The 19052-nt window shown below is 40.7% G+C and overlaps 1 protein-coding gene across 1 annotated transcript; it reads right to left on the reverse strand.

Annotated features, from left to right (window-relative positions):
* Positions 1-518: 518 nt before the first annotated feature.
* On the reverse strand, positions 519-5284 carry riox1 (ribosomal oxygenase 1). The gene is made up of 15 exons (XM_083899118.1): positions 5201-5284; positions 4762-4890; positions 4509-4678; positions 4300-4399; positions 4037-4150; positions 3417-3523; positions 3210-3317; positions 2527-2561; positions 2247-2425; positions 1900-2004; positions 1678-1819; positions 1182-1302; positions 962-1061; positions 796-882; positions 519-679 (listed from the first exon to the last, which is right to left on the reverse strand). The coding sequence occupies exons 1-15, from the start codon at positions 5270-5272 to the stop codon at positions 620-622; spliced, it is 1629 nt and encodes a 542-aa protein (XP_083755244.1). The 5' UTR covers positions 5273-5284; the 3' UTR covers positions 519-619.
* Positions 5285-19052: the final 13768 nt, after the last annotated feature.

Here is a 19052-nt window from a genome sequence, read left to right on the forward strand (position 1 = left end):
AATTATGCCATTTCACAAAGTCATTATGTGTAGCCCATAGTGGTGAGTTAAAAGGGAAAATAAGGTCATTCATTTAAATATCTCGTTTGTTTTGAATTTTAAAAAGGTCAACAGTTGAATAAGGCAATTTAATGCCAGCAGGTCTAAGCATATTGTTCATTTTTAACTTTCCCATTTCTCGTCACCACAGGGAGCTGAAGGCTGGTGAGGAAGTGACCTGGAAGTAGATCACCCCTGTCCTGTAATCTGTGGTGTGAATGACTGATGGATGGACCTCAAATCAGATTATTTAATGAGAATCCTGTACCTCTGCTTTTGAGTTATATCAACCAGTTGTCCTGCAATCTTTTGAGTTGTATCAACCAGTAATAAACATGCCCTTTCTCGAACTCATTTGGTACCTCAGTTTAATTACACACACACACACATCCTTTTTGTTTTGTTTTTTAAAAAAAGGTTTATTTGATGCAGAACATGAGACAAATTCTTGAATGGCTCGTTAAGCACGACCTCCCCTCTACTACAGGTGAAGAAGATATTTGTGACAGGACAATTACTTTTTATCAAATGTATTGTACAACGGCAGTTTGCATCTGCATGACTGGAGAATCTGAGGCCATTACAGAGGCTCTTCTGTGTGAATGATCCCTCTCTCAAATAGCAGCTCAGCCAATTCAACCTGGACAAAAAGAAAAACAGTAATTTGGAATTAATGGCAATATAACATGGATTGTAGTTTAACAAGACCTAAGATAAACATGAAGAACATGCCAGTCCATAATGTTTAAAACAAACCTTTTCCTCTTTAGCCTCACATGGGAAGCTTTCTACCGTCACAAATTTGGGATAAGAATGGATCAGAAACTCGATGGCATCTGTGTGCTGAAAGAAAAGCAAAACACTTATTAGAACACCACATACAAAGTATATGAGGTTTGCACACCATCTTCCAAGCCTCTACCTCTGATTTTATTTCAAAACTCTTGGGCTCCTCTTTGTGGTAAACTCTGGAGTTGTCTGTGGTGTAGTGCAGGTGAACGGCCTCTCCGTTGCTGCATAACCTGGCAAGAGAGAACGATTATAAGCCAAACACACACACATTTTTTATCAAATTTCTGCTTTAATAATAATAAATAAGTGAAGTTGTTTATGTGTGATTATAGGTTGAGAAGTTCTATAACCTGGCACATCCAGCTCGTAGGACTCTGACTCGAGTCTTGCTGTTGATTTGTGCACCCGCATCCATGACTTTACCACGTTCCCACTTGATCGATGCCCCTTGAACGCTGCTGGCCAGTTCCTCTGTTGAACATGCAAGTTTGTCGTCATTTTATTGACAAGTTGAAATATACCTGGTGAGCTTCTGATTTAAAAACACTTAAATCGGTAGAATACTCGATTACAAAAATATTAGATAGCTGCAGCCCTAGTAAGCTACATTAAATCAGCTAACGTCAGCTAACGTGTGCCGGAAGCGTTAGCTACTGGATGCTTTCGGCTCAGATGCTGAATCATTGAGGACGTGCTGTTGTGGTTACGCCAGTTGTTGTTTACAGTGGTTACACTGCACCTTGTTGGCTTCTTGTTTAAGCGTGAAATGGTCTCACACTTTGGAATATTTTTGTGCCGTTTCACTCTCCGTCTCCGCCATCCGTGCAGCCCTTCCGACACACATACCTGGCGTTATCACGGGGGGCAGGCAGTCGTGGAGGAAGTCTTTGGCTTTCTGATCCACAGCTGCGTCAACTGGAGCATAGTCGCTGAGCTTCTTCATCAAGTTCTGAATTCGGGAAAAGAATTCCACCCTGCGTGGATCATCCTGCACAAGAAGAACTCCAGTAGTTAAAAAAAGAGGATGTGTCTGTTATGTCTTGTGTGCATATAAAACTGAGTAACTACCTTGTCAGAATTCTGTATTCCCATGTACGTCAGGTAATCCAGCGGTAAACCCCGTCTGAACTCCACATCCTCCTCCATTGCTACCTCCAGTGCGACCGGAACCACCTACAAGCAGCAGTTAAATTGATGAAGAGACCTTTGGTAAATTCTCAATAGTACACTTCATTTGTTTTAATGATGGTCTGCTTCCTTCTTGCAGGCTTTATGGTGAAGCCCATTCCTCTATCCTAATATATACTGCGATAAATGATGCAAAAATCAATAAATAGTCCATGTGTGAAATGACGAACATCTGCTGTATCCGTGCACCACCACTAATCATATCAGCTCAATCACAGTGAAATTACCTTCTGCAGCAGATCCCCCCAGCTGTTCTTCTGGAAAGAGGAGATGGTGATGTGCAGAGAGTGAGCGTCTGGCAGACAGTCGCCCTGGTGGATGAATCCTCGGGGAAAGTAGAGGAGATCTCCAGGCTCTAACACCACCTCCATGACCGGGTCCCCGATGTCAGCCTGGGTAAAGTTTGCTGGACAGGAAACGCAAAGAGAATCAGTATGACACCTGCACTAATTGGAGAAACATTCTCCTTATAGATATAATAATCACTGATGCATAGTTTTTACTCACGACTCGAATGCACAGGCAACACCTCGTCGTCTGTCCTAAAAGAAGAGTTAGAATAAATCACAATGGGTTTCAAAGAAAATCTGTTTATCATAGAGTAAAATGCTTTAAATATAGATATTTAAATAGATTGCATAAATTAAACACATGTACACTGCCGTTTAAAAATTTGGGGTCAAATGAACAAGAACAAGAAAGGAAAAACACTTTTTTTCAGTGAATCTAACATTAAATGAATCAGAAACACACTCTATACATTGTTAATGTGGTAAAACGACTATTCTAGCTGCAAACGTCTGGTTTTTAATGGAATATGTACATATGTGTATAGAGGCCCATTTCCAGTGTTCTAATGGTACATTGTGTTTGCTAATCGTGTTAGAAGGCTATTGGATGATTAGAAAACCCTTGTGCAATGACGTAAACACAGCTGACTACAGTTTTGCTGGTTCTTTGACGAAAGCAAACTTATTATTTTGAATAAAAATCATTATTTCTAATCTTGTCAATGTCTTGACTGTATTTTCTATTCATTTTGCAACTCTTTTGATGAATAAAAGTGTGACTTTTAATGGAAAACACAACAAAAATCGCATAAGTGAACCCAGACATTTGAACGAACGGTAGTGTACATCTATAATAATTGCCATTTGACTGTCTATGCACTGTGCAGCACTGAGTCTTACCTGGGTTTGTACACCCTCCAGTGTTTCTTCCCTTCCAGCTGAATCACAAACGCCTCAATGTCGTCGTAATGCGGAGCAAATCCTTGCGTCCCAGGCGGCGTCAGGTATCTGGTGAAGGTAAACACACATTTAGTACCTGACAAAACAAAAAACACACAACATACCTGAAAGTCCTTCTTTTTCTTTTTTTTAATCTCACATACGTACACGTTGGCTCCTGCCATGCTGCCAAACTGCTCCTGAAGGATGGACAGAACATTCCACACGGTGGAAGAGAAAGCCTGCGGGTTCAGCAGTCGTATAGAGCAGCCACTCTGGAAGATGAAGAAGAGACGGTACATAATATACTTTTTATTATTTTCATCATTGATTAATCTGTCAATTATTGTATTATCCAGTAAATATGTCATAAAACGTCGCTCCATGTTTCCCAAACCTCAAAATGATGAGTTTTTCATCTAAAATGATTGAGGTTTTTATAATTTTTTTGTAACCACGGAGCAAAGAAACCAGAAAATATATGCTTCAATTAGCATCCAAACTCAAACTTTGTTTAATTTGTCCATTTTAGGTGATTGCAAAACACGTTGGTCAAAAATGGCGGCCTCTGTAGAACTGACCATGGCCAGTCTGGTATAATATAACCAACACATACTACTTTCATAGTTTAATGATTTTATCTTCATGAATATAAGTTGCATGAATGAAGTTAGACATTTTAAAAAAATTAGAATACAAGGGGTCCAGTTTTTAGTCACAAAATCAGGACTATACTTGCATTAACAACATCCATATAGTACAATATTGTCTGCGTCGTTTTCCTTTACCTCATAGAAGTCCCACACAGTGAACGGCAGAGCTCGCCCTGGAGGATTGTGCGTCTCCCTCTTGCCGTCGATGTAGCTCGTGATGTCCAGGTTCACGCCGTACTGAACATCCTCCTTCAATTAAACAGCACACGCATGGAGTTTAGTATGAGGGAATTTTGTCAGTTATTGAAATAAAAGAATTCATAAGACAGCACAAAGGGAAAAATAAATTAAGTCATGATTGAATGCTATATTTAGTCGAGCATATTTCGGCTTCTTACCTCTCTTAATATGCGATCAAACTCTGCAGTGGAGAACAAGCCTTCGTAGTAGTCTGGATAAAAGCGTTGAAGAAGAACAGGGGTCTGTTCCCATGTGTCTCTTGTGGAGGAAAAAAACATATAGAATTTAGTGACTTCTGACAAAAACGAGGCTGGGTATATATTCGTCATGTAAGGTTTACAAGTCTGTCCACGAGACTCATCGCTACCTGAAAAAGAGTTCTGCTTTAATGGGGCAAATGAGCCACTGGAAGAGTCGGCTCGCTCGCTCCCTGCTGTTGTTGACTCTCGTCAGGTTGGTCAGCAATTCGTCCAGAGTCTTTTCCTCTCTTTTAAAAGGCCGCTGCTGCTGCTGCTGCTGCTGCTCCTCATCCTTCTCCTGCCAATGAAACATGAGTCATTTTTGTCAAGAGCAATTGATATTATCCACCTCTGGATCCTTGCAGCACAATAAACTCTCACCTCTCTCTTCACAGACTTCACAAGCTTCTTCTGCTTTTTCCTCTTCACGGTTTGCACCTGAGCTTTTTCTGCGCTGACCTTTTTGCCCGTGACTCCATTTACCTTTTTCTTTTTCTTCTTGGCACCCACCTACAAAAACATATATGTATATATGTATCCAATCCAACTTTATTTATAAAGCACTTTAAAAACAACAACAACAGCTGTAACAGTGCTGTACATCAGAGATAAACAAATAAAGCAACAATAGTAAAACAACACGAATAAAAAGGTCATACAATAAAACGATATTTGCTACTATATATGTATATAGATTACTAAGATTAGGTAGATACATAATCACAGTTCAGTTCCCTCTACAGCTGAAACACACACACACACTACAGCACAACCAGGAGCTAACACGGTGTTATAACCGTATTATAGTGATGCCATTTACCGATGGTGAGGACTTCTTGGCAGGAGGAGACACATCAACAGACATCGATTGATACAAGGAAAAAGCAGACATGTGTTTCCTCTCCATTTTTTCTTCAGTTACGTCATCACCCCGCGACTGCGACTTTCTCTTCTTCCTTTTTGAGTTTTCCGTCTTGTGTTGGTTGGCAAACTTCGACGTTGTCGCAGTACTGCCACCATCTGGTTTGGAGTGTGAACTGAGGCAGTTCTTCTTCTTCTGCTAGCAGTCTAAATTGACTCACTATCGCCATCTATAGACGTTTACTGCCACTTACGCCCATCTATCTATCTATCTATCTATCTATCTATCTATCTATCTATCTATCTATCTATCTATCTATCTATCTATCTATCTATCTATCTATCTATCTATCTAGTAATTTAGCTAGCAAGATGTCAAGCTAGCAAGCGATTTAGTTTGCAAAATGTCAAGCTAGCTAACAATTTAGCGATCTATCTAACTCACACGTTACATATCCATGTGTCTGTCTATCGTATTCTAAAATACGTTTACATTTCCAAACCAAGTGTAAAAAACATGTCCATCTGTCGTCTGTTCAGTACTGACATTGCCCAGTAGGTGGAGGACTTTCTCTTTTTTTGGAACGCCATACACACGCACACACGCTCCAAAAACACCAGTCCCCACAATGCACCGCGGTGGGCTGTCCGTGCTGTTTGTCCGACCGTCGCTCCTCCAACACAATGCAGCTTTTAATGGAGCTGCCGTGAGCGGCTGTGCGGCTCGTAAACGATAGCCCCACCACAAGGCTCGTCCAGAGACCGTAGCCGTGCGAACACCAACCGGACGAGGCTGTAAAAACGCTTTGACAAAACCCGCCCAGCGGCGGCTCCGACTCAGGTTTTTTTTTTCCGCGCACCTCTTCGGACTCCGCTGTGCCGGGGTGAGTATAGCTAGTGAAGCTAACGCGGTTCTGTCAGTGCAGTGAGTGTAAAAATGCATGTTGTTGTGACCACGGCTGGCTAGCAGGCTAGCTAATTGGCCAGATGAGACATATGCGACCTCCCCCCCTCTCTCTCACAGTCTGTAATCCAGGAGCCGCGTGTCTTTTGCACGTTTAAAAGGTGGAATAAGGTGGATGTAAACGCTCGGTAGTTGTATCACACACACACTGATTTTGGGTCGGGTCTTTTTTTCCCCCTTCAGTCGTTGTAAAGTCGTAAGTCTGATTCGCTTTGATCTCGGCTGAGGCACACGTCAACGCAGCCGGTGAACCCGGGCTTCTTTGCCGGGATGTGATTGTTGTGATTTTTTGTTAAAATACTTTTTTTTTGTCTTATTATTACTTATGTGATCGTCAAACACACGACGCCAGACAACATCGTGTCTCGTCAAATCCCAGTTTAAAAAGTGCCCTGTCCACTCCACACTGACTGGTGTGGAATTTTACATTGATTTGTTTCAGCATCAGCAGTTAAGTGAGTCATGCTGACAATCATGTGTCCATTTAAACACATGCACAACTGCTGTGATTTCTTATGATGCATTTGTAAAATTATTATATTAAGGCTTGGCTAGGGTTCTGTCAGAGTTGAAATCTTGCCATGTCATTCATATTGTGTCTTTACCTTGAGGCAAATTGACTTAGTGTGATTTATTTGCTTTGCAACGAGAAACTCATCGCTTATTGCTGCTATTGTGTCACTCATTTTGCTTCAACTTAAATCACTGTGATGTCATGACTAATACCTTATTTATGTAAGTTTGCAGCATGTTGGCCTGTTTAATGTGTTTAGTATTGACTTTATTGACATTTAAAATGTATAAGACATAGAAGGTAGATTGGGAAGTGTGTGTTCATAAATGTTCATTCAAGTTCAGCACTTGTGTTTATCATTTAACTGTTTATCAGCTCCAGGAGAAAGAATAGCAGCATCGTTTTAAGTTTATCGTCAAGTCAAACCTCCACTTTCCATTAATAATGCATCATCTCCGTCCTATATTTATTTCTAGGAGGTTAGATTGAATTCTAGCTCGTGCAACAACACGACAAACAAATTTCCAAAATCAAGTCGGCGTCTACCGTAAACGGTTCATCCAAAAATATAACTTTAATTGCAGGATGACTGTCTGGCTCTTCCCTTGAGACTATGTGATTTAATCAGTGTAGTAAGACCATTTAAAAAGCACACTGCATGACATCATGCATCCCAAACACCAGGATTTTAGACTGCATAGGTTAGAAGCAAGGTGTACCTAATAATAAATTGACGATTCAGGGATAGTGGAGGACATGTTATATGTCAACCTCCTTCAGTTTTGTGCCGTATACCTGAGTAACGGGGGCGAGGCTCAGCATGTTTGTTGGAAGAGGGGAGACGTATTGCCAGGAGCACTGATTTTCAGACATGATTCAGTAACCAGTAAATCATTTCTCACTCCGTTTTCACATCTTGGAGGTGATTTACTTAAAAGAAGGCTAACCAGAGTCGTAGATGCGGGGGGTTTGGACGGTTTATTTATGACTGCTGGCATCATCAAATTATCCTGTTGTCAATTTTAGCTCATCAGGGAGGACGGCGTTGTCAAAATCAGTCGAGATAATCACAGTTAATGAGTTGAATATATGAGTCGGTTGTACGTTTGATTACATGTTACAAAGTGTGTATTTTAAACTGAAACTTTGTGAAGAGAAGAAAAAAAACAAAGTTGCTGAGCACGTATACATGCGGTGTCTGGAATGTGATGATGCAGAGAAAAGTGAAGAAGAGATTTGCAGGATGTGTGAAATGCAAGAAAATATTTGCCTAATCTACAAAGGCAACAGAGTGCAGATTTCACACTGTTCTGTGGATTGAATGTCCTTTCTGAACTATAAACGATTTATTTATTTATATATATATATATATATATATATATATATATATATATATATATATATATATATATATATATATATATATATATATATATATATACATATATATATTTTCTCTGTAGCTGTATCATTAGCTATCGGCAGGGTCAGAGTACATCACAGCAGATGCTAGTGCTAGTTTCAGATTGGTATTTTAATTCTGTGGCTTTTTATAATCACTACAGTATTATTTGAGCGTGTCAGTTGTATAATTTCGGTCTTTGTTTAACTATACAAACAAGGCTGTTAGGTAAATGTCGTCAGTATGTGGCTGTGTGAGACATCCACATCCACTATGACTTTATTTTTGATTACAAACGCCGACATTCTGCTCCAAATATACCTGCCGTCCATACTACCCTGTCAATAACCTTTTTTTAGTATTTGAAATTGTGTTATAGTCTGAATTTATGTAAAGTAATAGTCGTCGTTGCTCGAGTCTATACATTTTTTTTTTTCATTTTTAGTTGTCTTGCCCACCTGCCCAGGGACAACAGATGCAAATTAGCAGCAAGCTAACTCTGGTGCAATTACATCTAATTGTGCACAATAAACAATAGCTGCTGTGGCTAATTTCTTTTGCTTGAACACTGCAGTGCGGCTGCATTTTTAGTTTGAACAGGCAGAAATGGAGACCTTTTGGAAAAGACGATGCACTTATAAACATTCACTTCCTGAATGGTTTTTATCGCCCCCCAACTCTACGATCAGCTGTTCATACTCATTTTCAGTTTCACCTTGTCAACAGTTGCAAAACACAAATCCCAGCTGTTTCTTTTCGCCGTTGTTGTTTCGAGAAAGATGCCTTTCCCGACCACTCTTAAACACAAACAAATGACAAAAGAAATTATTCAAAACAGGTTTTGCCTTTATTTAGTGTTTATATTCCATTGTGGGATTTGAACTGAATTCCCCCCGTAGGGCTAAAGTACAACAACAAGCACATAAACAAGATTAACAGTTGTAAACAACCACAAAAATATAACTTTTCACCAAGCTTTCTTCTAGCTCCAAACAATGCCCCAACCTCCAGGGATGTTATCTTAACTACTGGAGCTCAAGGAGAGCTTTGGCAGTGGTCGTGAAAGAGAAAACCGATTTTCATTAAAAGCAAATCCTGCTAAACTACAACTGCAAATGAATTGATAAAAATCAATTTACCGTACACAGCCCTAGGAGTATGGATGTTGCCTTGGGGTGACGATAAGGATATCACGTCTCGATGATGTATTTCATCAAATAAATAACATTACAAACAGCCAGAGTTTTGATTCGACCCCCCTCCCCACCTGTCATGAGTCAACCACATCATGCATTGATACCATACAGGGGTTTTGTATGTCTTCCTCCAAGCGCAACGATATTGATCCCTTTTCTCACTGGGGTGGGATTGAATTAATGTATTTTTCTTGTGGCAACACAATAATATACAAGTGCCAAAATACAGAATGTTTTTGTAATCAGCTTCCATTATATTGGCATATTGTTTTTCATTGTGTAAATGTCCTTTTAATGGAGTTATTCGTATTGTCTTACCAGTTTGGGAATTGTTTGTTATGTTAGATATTGGTATTGGTCCAATAGTAGACAAAACCACTGAATTGGAGATCAGTAAAAAGACAAAAGCAGGATTTCAAACCCAGTCATTTTGGTTATATCAAGGTTGGGATATTTGTATTTGTAAAGCAGGACTTTATTACAGAAGCACAGATTGATGAATTGAGCTTTGCCCTTATATAGCCGAAAACGGATGGACAGATGCAGTATGTATTTGTGTAGAAGTGAAGTGAGGACATTAATTGACAGGTTGTTGTCTGGATGAATCATGAAACGCTGCCTCTTCCTCTTCCACTTGACCTCCCCTCTGTCAACACTGTCCACGGAGAAAGCACAGAGACTTAGCTTTAACCGAGTATCAGTGTTCCCTTCTTCTTCTAATCAACATCTGCTTCAAGAAAAGTTAGGTCACGCTAACCATTGAAGGACGGCTTGTTCTGTGTGTATAGACTATGCAAAAAATAAAAAATCCTGACACGAGCACATGTATCAGCTCGTAGCTGTGTGAGAGGGGGGGAAGGAAGGCTGGAGAATGAGCGATGGAGACGGCATTACTGGTTGTACTTTTGGCAGAGCCAGGAAACGGCACCATCGTACCTGCTCGTCAAACAGGAGGATATCTCGGCTAATTTACCTCCCATTCCCAAGCAGCAATATTTCTCTAAATAGAAGCACAAATTCTCCTCCTCCACTGGACCTTAGTTACTGTATGTCACTGTCGAGCTCAAGGTAAACTGCATGTCGGTGAGGCAGATAAAAATAAATGCTTTATTGCTTGGGCCCTGTATTGATTTTGATACAGTAGTGAGTGATATCAGTATCTGGAGTTGACGTTGTGTATATAGCAAATTTCTGTTTTCAGATTTATTCCCATGCTCTTTTCATCTTCTCTATTTACCTTCATTCATAACACACACTTTAATCCCCGTTGTCCTCTTGTCCTCTGGGTCTCCGACTCCCTCTCTGGGCGTAACTTCCGAGACAGTCGATCAGTAGCGTTGTTAGCGCTCTGTCAGACGGCGTGCTGCAATATTGTTGGCTCACTGACGCTGATGAGATTAAGCTCAACTTGTTATTTAATTACAACACATTATTGATATTAGGGATGATGGAGAGAATACTCAAACAACTAGGCAATTCCACAAAGTACTGAAGTTTGATAACCAGCCCAGCTCTGTTTATTGCTAGCTAAGAGCGACTATATATTGTATACTATACCCATTTTTCTCTTTGAATAATGAGCTTGATCAGCGATGCCCTTCACAGTTTTTGCCACTTGTTGTTATTGACATACAGAGTTAAAGACCTCTGCGTTTGTTGCGTTGAGCGGGCCCCGGCAGTGTGACTTAATGTTCTACCAATGCCTCACACTGACACTCAGGTGCAATTTCTTTTGGGGTGGTACACTGCAATAATTCTCCCATGTCAGTGGCTAATCACCCTGGCTCTCCTCCCACAATCCATCAGTGTCTGGAGGACGAGGCTTATGGTGTTCTGGCAGCTGTTGTTGGCTTGAGTCAATCTGTTATGGTCTGCACCCGCCCTGCGCTGGGAGAGGGAGAGAAAATACTCTCGGGAGGACACAGTAAGCGTCGCTGCTGCTGCTGCTGCTGCTATGGTGAGATAACGCTGGGAATTATGTGTCAGGAGGGTGGGATTTCAGGGCTGGTGTGTTCATTTTGCCGTGTTAAACCACTAGCTGCTTCTTCTGTGGGATATATTAGCACGGAAGAGCCAGGTTTAACCACGCATGAGTGAAGGTGGAGGGATTGTATTTATTAGCACAGTTTTGCAACTAAAAGAAATTCAGAGGGACTGAAATTATCTGTTGCTGGAAGTAAAAGGGATAAAACATAATGCGTGGAGAATATGTTAAAAGAAAACGTGTATGTCAACAAGTTGTGACCTTCAAACACATCAACAATGACTCTCTGGGATTTTGTGAACGAAGCAACAACTGAATCAGCCGTGAAAGTACTCAAAATAACCATTAGTTGCCACCTTAAATGATCCAACGCTGAAGATAAATGTACATTTACTCCTCCCGACTGTCGGATCCATGGCGTGTAACTGCGTTTTAAAACGGGAGAGTGTCATATTCATGCTTTATAAAGAGAATTCAAAGAGAACAAACAACTTTGTGTCAACACAGGAAATGCCATAGAGTTTTGTGCTGACAGCATCAAAGTGATTTATGTGTAATTTGGTCTTGTTAAGAGAACAAGGACAGCATCCAGTGGATTTAAATCACGTTTGGGTCTCCACAAGACATTTTTCTGTGATTGTAGTGGCTTACTAACAAGACTGTTTATGGATTTAGGCCCGAATGTTGATATTGCATGTTTGGCGCAGCATGATCTGACTGCTCGGTGTTGGCACCATCGGACTCGGTCTTCAAAGCAAATATTTGGAGTCATATTTTTAATTTGCACTGTTCAGAGTGCACGTCTGTTGCCAAATTTCGGAGGGCAGGTGGAGGGGAAAGCCTCGATAATGAATTTTTTCCTGTGACATTTGTGGATGTAATGCCATACTGAGACGATTAGAGACGAGGCATTGCGAGTCATCATATCAGGAAGAGCACGAGTCAAACTGCGGCTCTGTTCGTTTAGGTGTGTCGGTGAACCTGTCGGCATGCGAAATACCACGGCCCTAACGCATAACGGGACTTGCGTTAACATTACATCACCTTCACCATTTCATATAATGAGGACTCATTAGTGAAGAGCAGATGCATAGCTCATGTTTCATTCCCACACAAACCCCGTTTTTAGTCTGGGAAGTAGAATTTAATGAATCTGATAAGTTATGAGACTGTCGAGATTCTATAAATGTCATGAATAACAATATTCCAAGTCCAACCAGTTTAAAGATATAATGTGAAAAGTTTCTGCAGCAAAATATTCTTAGAATTGCAGAGTCTTAGAAGACTTCTGCAATGTTTCACATTGGGTTTGCCTTTTCAGCTGCACATATGGTGGTCCTGCAGATATTTCACAATAAAAGCCTTTTTGTTGTTTTTTAAATGAAAGGAACATGCAACAGTGCTTTCACTTTACAATGGACACAGTGTGCTATAAATAACTTTTAGAAAAGCTGTCATAGGAAGTGACTGTGGGAAAGGACACGATTAGTCACTTAATCAGGAAGCGAGCGGAAGCTCACTTGCACACTTCCTTCCACAAGAGTTTTGAGCAGTGAGTACAATCAAACAATGTTCCATTACATGAATATCAATTCAATATTTTATCAGCAACTTGTATGACTATAAACTCAGTAATGATTTCTTCAAATTGAGGACAATAGATGGAAATGTGATGTCTTAAATGTTGGGAATTACTTTGCTTCAGATGTTGTCATCTGAAGTCCATAGTTAAGTTAATGTATTGGCAGTAGTCGTGTTGATAAATCCAGGTTATACATGCATAAAACAAAACAAAAAAAAAGCCCTTTATGTAGTGACAGTAATTCCCTCTTAATCTCCAATCACCAGAGTTATTGCCAGTATAAAACAGGCTTTAACTCTGCTCTAATGCCTATTGGATTGCCTTCAGTAAATAAACAGGCAATGATGGGGAGCTCCAGTTGTTAAATTCACATGTTTCTGAACGTGCATGTAAAGAAAGTTGATATTTGTTGGACAATGTGCGGCAGAACCAGTCGCTCAACCCTGTAGAAGTTGCCATATTGAAAGGAACCCAGAGCCTCCTTTTTGATACCTGAGATGCTCTGCTGCAGTGAAGTCGACATGTAATCAATCACTGAAGCAGCATTCACTTTGGAATACAAAAGTACCTTTTATTCCCCCCCCTGTCAAGTTCATTCTCTTTTCTGTTTTGGGACAAGCACTTTTAACACAGAGCTGTCAACGTTTTTGTAATTGAGACGACGAATGATGCTTGACTATTGTAGCCAAGAGGACTAATTAAAGTTGGCCCTGCTCTTCAAAACAACAGCATTGTATGGCATTAATCTATCTCTATGAAGCATAATCTGTTCATCCTTTTCCTTCATTATCTATAACACTTGTCCTGTCAGGGTCACAAGGGGTCTGACGTATATTTGAGCAGGCGTGAGGTGAGAGGCTGATGTACTGGAGGAAACAACCATTTACACTTTAGATTTAGAGTCTACTGTTCACCTGAGCTGAATGTCTGCACTTTTTTTTCTGTGGCAGGAAGCTGCCGCAGGAAGGGTTGCATGGTGATGCAGTGGTTAGCATAGTTACCTCAGAAGCGAACAGCTTCTGGTGTGTGTAGATGTTCTCCGTGTAGCTTTAGCAACACATATTCAACATGAACCTGGCTGGAAACTATACATTTTCTTTGGTACTGGGTCTGAGATCAGATAATAAATATGAAACACTGAATGCTAAATAAACTAAAATCAATGCCAAGTATTGCCTAATAAGAACCCATACGTTTTGTCGGTTTACAACCTATTAAGTAGTAGTGTAGTGTATTAAGTAGTGTGTAGAATAAAACATCTTAAAGACACTCGAGGTGTCCACCATACTTGTTCTGGTTGCCCTTCCCAGAAGGTAGTTTATTGAGCTGTAGGAAGCAAGACGGTAAAAATCTGGACACTCAGTATTAGTTTTTGTGTCTGTGGTAATTTTCCTGTGCTGCACACAGAGTGATGGTTTATACACCACAACAGAGCAATGAGGCGGATGAAGCACACAGTATGAAGCCGTTATAAAAAAATAATAACTTCACAGTGCTATATTGAAAATGCATGGTCCGCCAACAGCAATCACACACTTCCTGAACAGCTGCCTAACTATGTGCCAATCACAGCTGCTGCTGTTTCCTTCACCACGCAGCTCCCAAGTTTCCTGAATGCATTCAGGACAAGTAACACTACATTTTAAGACGTATATACAGCGCATTACTTTCCAAAGTACTGTAGAAACGGCTATGTTTATGTATGTGTGAACACGTGAGAGAAAGAACTAGGTCATAGACACGGCACTGTTTTGGTAATTCCCTAAAAGTCCACAGGGGGCGATAATGGTGAAATAAAGTAGCATCTGTACATATGGAAATATCTGTTAAAGTATGAAATGTTTGCAAAAAGCGTACAACTGTGTGGTGTGCGCCACAGTGTCGCCATAAATAATGTTGGTATTACGGCATAAAGAGGGGTTTGCGGTCCTGGTTTTAATTGATCGTGCCTGGGGTGGATTTAATGTTTGACAGACCTGCTCGAGACATTTCTGTGCCTTTTCATCTCTGCCTAAAGTAATTACACAAATGGTTAAACGAGTACCATGTGGCAGTCTGTAATTAGATTTCTGGTAATGAATGGGTCAAATAGCAGTTTCAGGCGTTCAAGAACAGAAATTCCCCACTGAAGACTCTGGATTTATGAAATCAACGTGACGAGATGGGAGACGGGGATCACATTTTTACAAGATATGTGGTCCTAAACTCGTGATACACAAGTAAATTATGTAAGTTGAACTTTATTCTTAGCTACTATGTATGTATTTTTCTAGGTTCTAGCTTTTTACAAGTTGGCAGAACTCGTAGCATAGTTAGAAGTTGCACTATACGCATTCCTAAATGACTGTGGAACCTGACTATTTTTGCAACTGTGAGATAATCTGTGAGAACGTGGCTGTTTTTCTTCTCTGATCAGTCAACGGTATCGGCTCCAACAGCACTGATTAATTCAGGAAGCTCATCAGCAGCAACTGTGCAGACTAATCAGCAAAGTTAGCCAGTTAATTTATTTGCACGCTGTGTGACACACATACACAAAATCAGCATAGCCTCGCAGAAAATTACAGAAGCTTGCCATTTACGACCAGTCGGATTGTTGGAAACAAAAGACGTTTCCAACGGGTTCGTCTTCCATCTCTGCAGATGTTCTCCCTCCTTTTACTGCCTCGCGCTGTCAAGACTGCTCCAGAGACCAGAGTAAGAAGTCACTACCGTGATATATTTAGGTCTTCTCTGCAGTCGGATCGACTCAACTGCCACGACAGTTGTCCTCGGAGAGGCAAGAGAAATGTGATGGAAAGTTTGGAGGTGTACTTTTCCCTCAGCATATAACTCTTCAAGTGTTCACTGTGTGAATCAAAAATGACAAAAGTATAAGTGAATAAGTGCGTGGCGACCAGGCCGACGTACGAAAGAACTGAAACTGGAGGAAAAGTCAGGAAATTGGTTGAATTCTTGTTTTCACACCACATCTAAATGAGTTACACACTCTGCCCGTAGTGTGTTTACAAAGCAGCCAATTTCATGCTGCTGCATTTCGCCGATGTCTCTCTCTTTGTGCGCTGACGAACACTTAATTGAATGCATTTGTTTATAAATTAAAATAGATGTGTTTTGACTGCACGGTGGATTCCAAAGAAGTCACATCAATGTCTTCCGTACTGCACTTCAAATCGATACCAGTGGAACCTTTAATTAAAGGAAAAGGCTGAAAAACCCAGCTGCTCTTTTGTGATAATGCTAATTAATCATTTTTTAGCGGGAGGGGTGACCAAAGGATACATGATTGAATGTCTGCCTTCTATGTGACTTTCCAAATACAAATAGAAAAACTTGTTTTATAGGCTTCGGGGAGCTCATTAGAAAACATGTGAGCTGCTGTGTGTGTGTGTGTGTGTGTGTGTGGGGAAAACAAGGGGAGTCCTCGACGTTTGTTCGTCAGCTTTAACACTAATTGCTTGTCACATTCCCAATTCTCAGTGTGAGTCGCTCCTCACCTCGCCCTCGCGGGGCCACAGTTCTCGTGCCGCAGCAGTTTTACAGGCTTCAGTGACAGATTAGCACTGGCTGTGAAGCCAGTGTGAGGCATTTTGTTTATCACTCATCCAGACCCACAGCCTCTGAGTCACGGAGTAGGTTTTTTTTTTTTTATTTACGATACTCTTGAGAGACCCCTTGCATTTATTTATACATCGTTATACATATAAATATTTGTTTTGCTTTTGGATTGTCTCTAAGGACAAGCATGTGCGATGCAACCTTTTTTTGGAAATACAGGAGGGTGGAAGACGTCCAGGTCCATCTGTCATGATGCACTCGTTCCTTCTCTTCCTCTTTCCCCCATTCTCTCTTTCGCTTTGCGTCTCTCAGGTTTTCAGCAAAGTTATAAATACACATCATCAGACAACCCGGTGTGTGTTGTTTGTTGCCACACAGCGGGGTATTGAAGACCTCCTTTTTTTAATGCACACACTGAGAGTTAAAGGTCAACACGCTTGTGTGTTTGACTGAGTGGGAGGTGGCCCACGCGGACGTCCGTCTTAATTGCACCTTCGCCAGGTTAGCAACACACGGTTGGTCCTTACGGTCAAAACAGCCTCACTGTCATGTCCTCTCTTATTTTTATTTATCCTTTATTTAGCCAGGAAGGTCCCAGATTGAGACACAAGATCTCAAGAGAAGATAGAAGCACAAATAGTTATGTAGACAAAACCATCAGATATAATACTCGCACAACAAAATATAAAAGCTAAAAGGAAGTATACTCAACAAAAATATAAACCCACAAACTCGAAATGGTGAACAAAAATAGTATGTCATGACATTTGCTCAGATTCTTGATGCATTTGTTTATGGAATGATTTATTTTGCTCAAACCCAGTAGTACACTTGGTCACTCCTATTGACTACAATCTCAGATTGAGTATGAGAGTCATGGAGCATGGTAGAGTGGTGGTCAATATGCGTGACCAGTACACGGACACTCCTTATGGTCTGGTCAATAAAAGGGCACACCAAAATGTGGACTTTTCTCACTTGTCAATATTTGCGCGTCGCCAACGACCAGCTCAACTGACGAATCTTGCAAATAAATGATTGTTTTTGCCATCAAAAGCCCTTTATGAGTGTTGTATTTGTTGTTTTATAGAAAGAAAAATACTGTTCCGATGTTTGAGGTGTCACTAAAGCAAAAAATATTAGCCTCAAAGTCACTGATCTGCTTGAAATGCTTCTTTTCACAAAAAGCTTGTTTTCTCCGTTTTTTGGTCAAAAACTGTGTTTGTGGTGAAATCAGCCTATTTTCTAATGCCGATTACTAAAGAACGGAAAAAGGTAGAAACAAAAGAAGAAAGTCTATTCTTTCTTTTGGTAGTTTCACTGTTTACATAGTCATAGGACACAATAATCCGTGTGTCTCGAAAATGGCTGGCAGTGAAAGAGTTAATATACTTAATAAGTTAATGAGTATATTAAGTCCATAATGTGCAAGAAATGAAGTTGATTAACATGAAAAATCGGGTCCCTCACACTTTATAAAAAGTTTAAGCAACATTGATTTATAACACAGAAGGTAATGGACCATTGTGGACATGTTTCTAAATCAAGCAATTAATAATTGAATAAGGTAGAAATTGGATTTTTGTGCCGTTGCGACTTCTTGTTTTATATCTTCAATTAAACGCTGAGCTTGTTAACATGCGCACGCTAACACCTTGGTTTTAATGGCGTTCCACTTCTCTGCGTCGAGGCCTGCGCGTCTTTGACAAAATGATAACACGCGGTATTAGATGAACCCTGTGTGTGTGTGTGTTTTTGTGTACTCTGTTGGATTTAACGCTCCACTGCCTTAATTGAAAGCCACAATTCAGTTCATTTTCTGTATTATACGCACGTCTGATTTATCTCCTTTTCCCCCCCCCATCATTACTTGATTATTTTCAAAACATAACAGTGCAATTGAGTCGGAACTTGTTGTCGTCGGTAGAAATTTGGGCTGCAAAATTTTCATTTTCTAATTCACTTGTTTGGCTCCATAAACAAGTGGCAAATTTGAATTCCCTTTTTCAAAAGCTTACATTTTTGTGTTTCATTCCTCAGCCCTGCTGTCACCTCCTGTAATTTACTAGTGTAAAAGATCCTTGAGATGGTTCAGTCAGCCGTCCACAGATGTGCTGCGATCCGTGGCTGCAACCAACAGCTGCTCCCCCCCCCCCCTCCTCACCCAGCTCTACCCCCCCTCCACCCTGCAGCTGCTCCCGTCTCTGTCCGTCCCCACCTCAGGGGAATGTCTTACCTCGACCTCCTCCGTGAAATCCTAATTAATGAAATGGAAGCAGCTCTCCGAGCACATTCTCCCCAAAGTTCCTTAAGGGCAGAAATACATCAGGGTGTCGTGGAGGTCCCAGCAGATTTATCTAAAGAGCAACAGTATCCTCTGCAGAAGCCCGTGCTGCAGTTAGACAGAATTATGTGCATTTGGATTTGTATCACTCCAAGCTTCAGCTTACACTACTAGTATTCCTTTTCTTGCCCTTCTTTTCCATTGACAGCTGCAATGAAGGCATGGTGTTTTTGGGTCGTCCTTCCCGCTCTCATAAATTTGATATCTCTGCAGCAACACAAGGGACGTTTTCTTTCAAATTTGGCTCAAACATTTTTCTTGGACTAA

This window comes from Microchirus variegatus (genome assembly GCF_963457635.1).
Source record: "Microchirus variegatus genome assembly, chromosome: 12".
Taxonomy (NCBI): Eukaryota; Metazoa; Chordata; class Actinopteri; order Pleuronectiformes; family Soleidae; genus Microchirus; species Microchirus variegatus.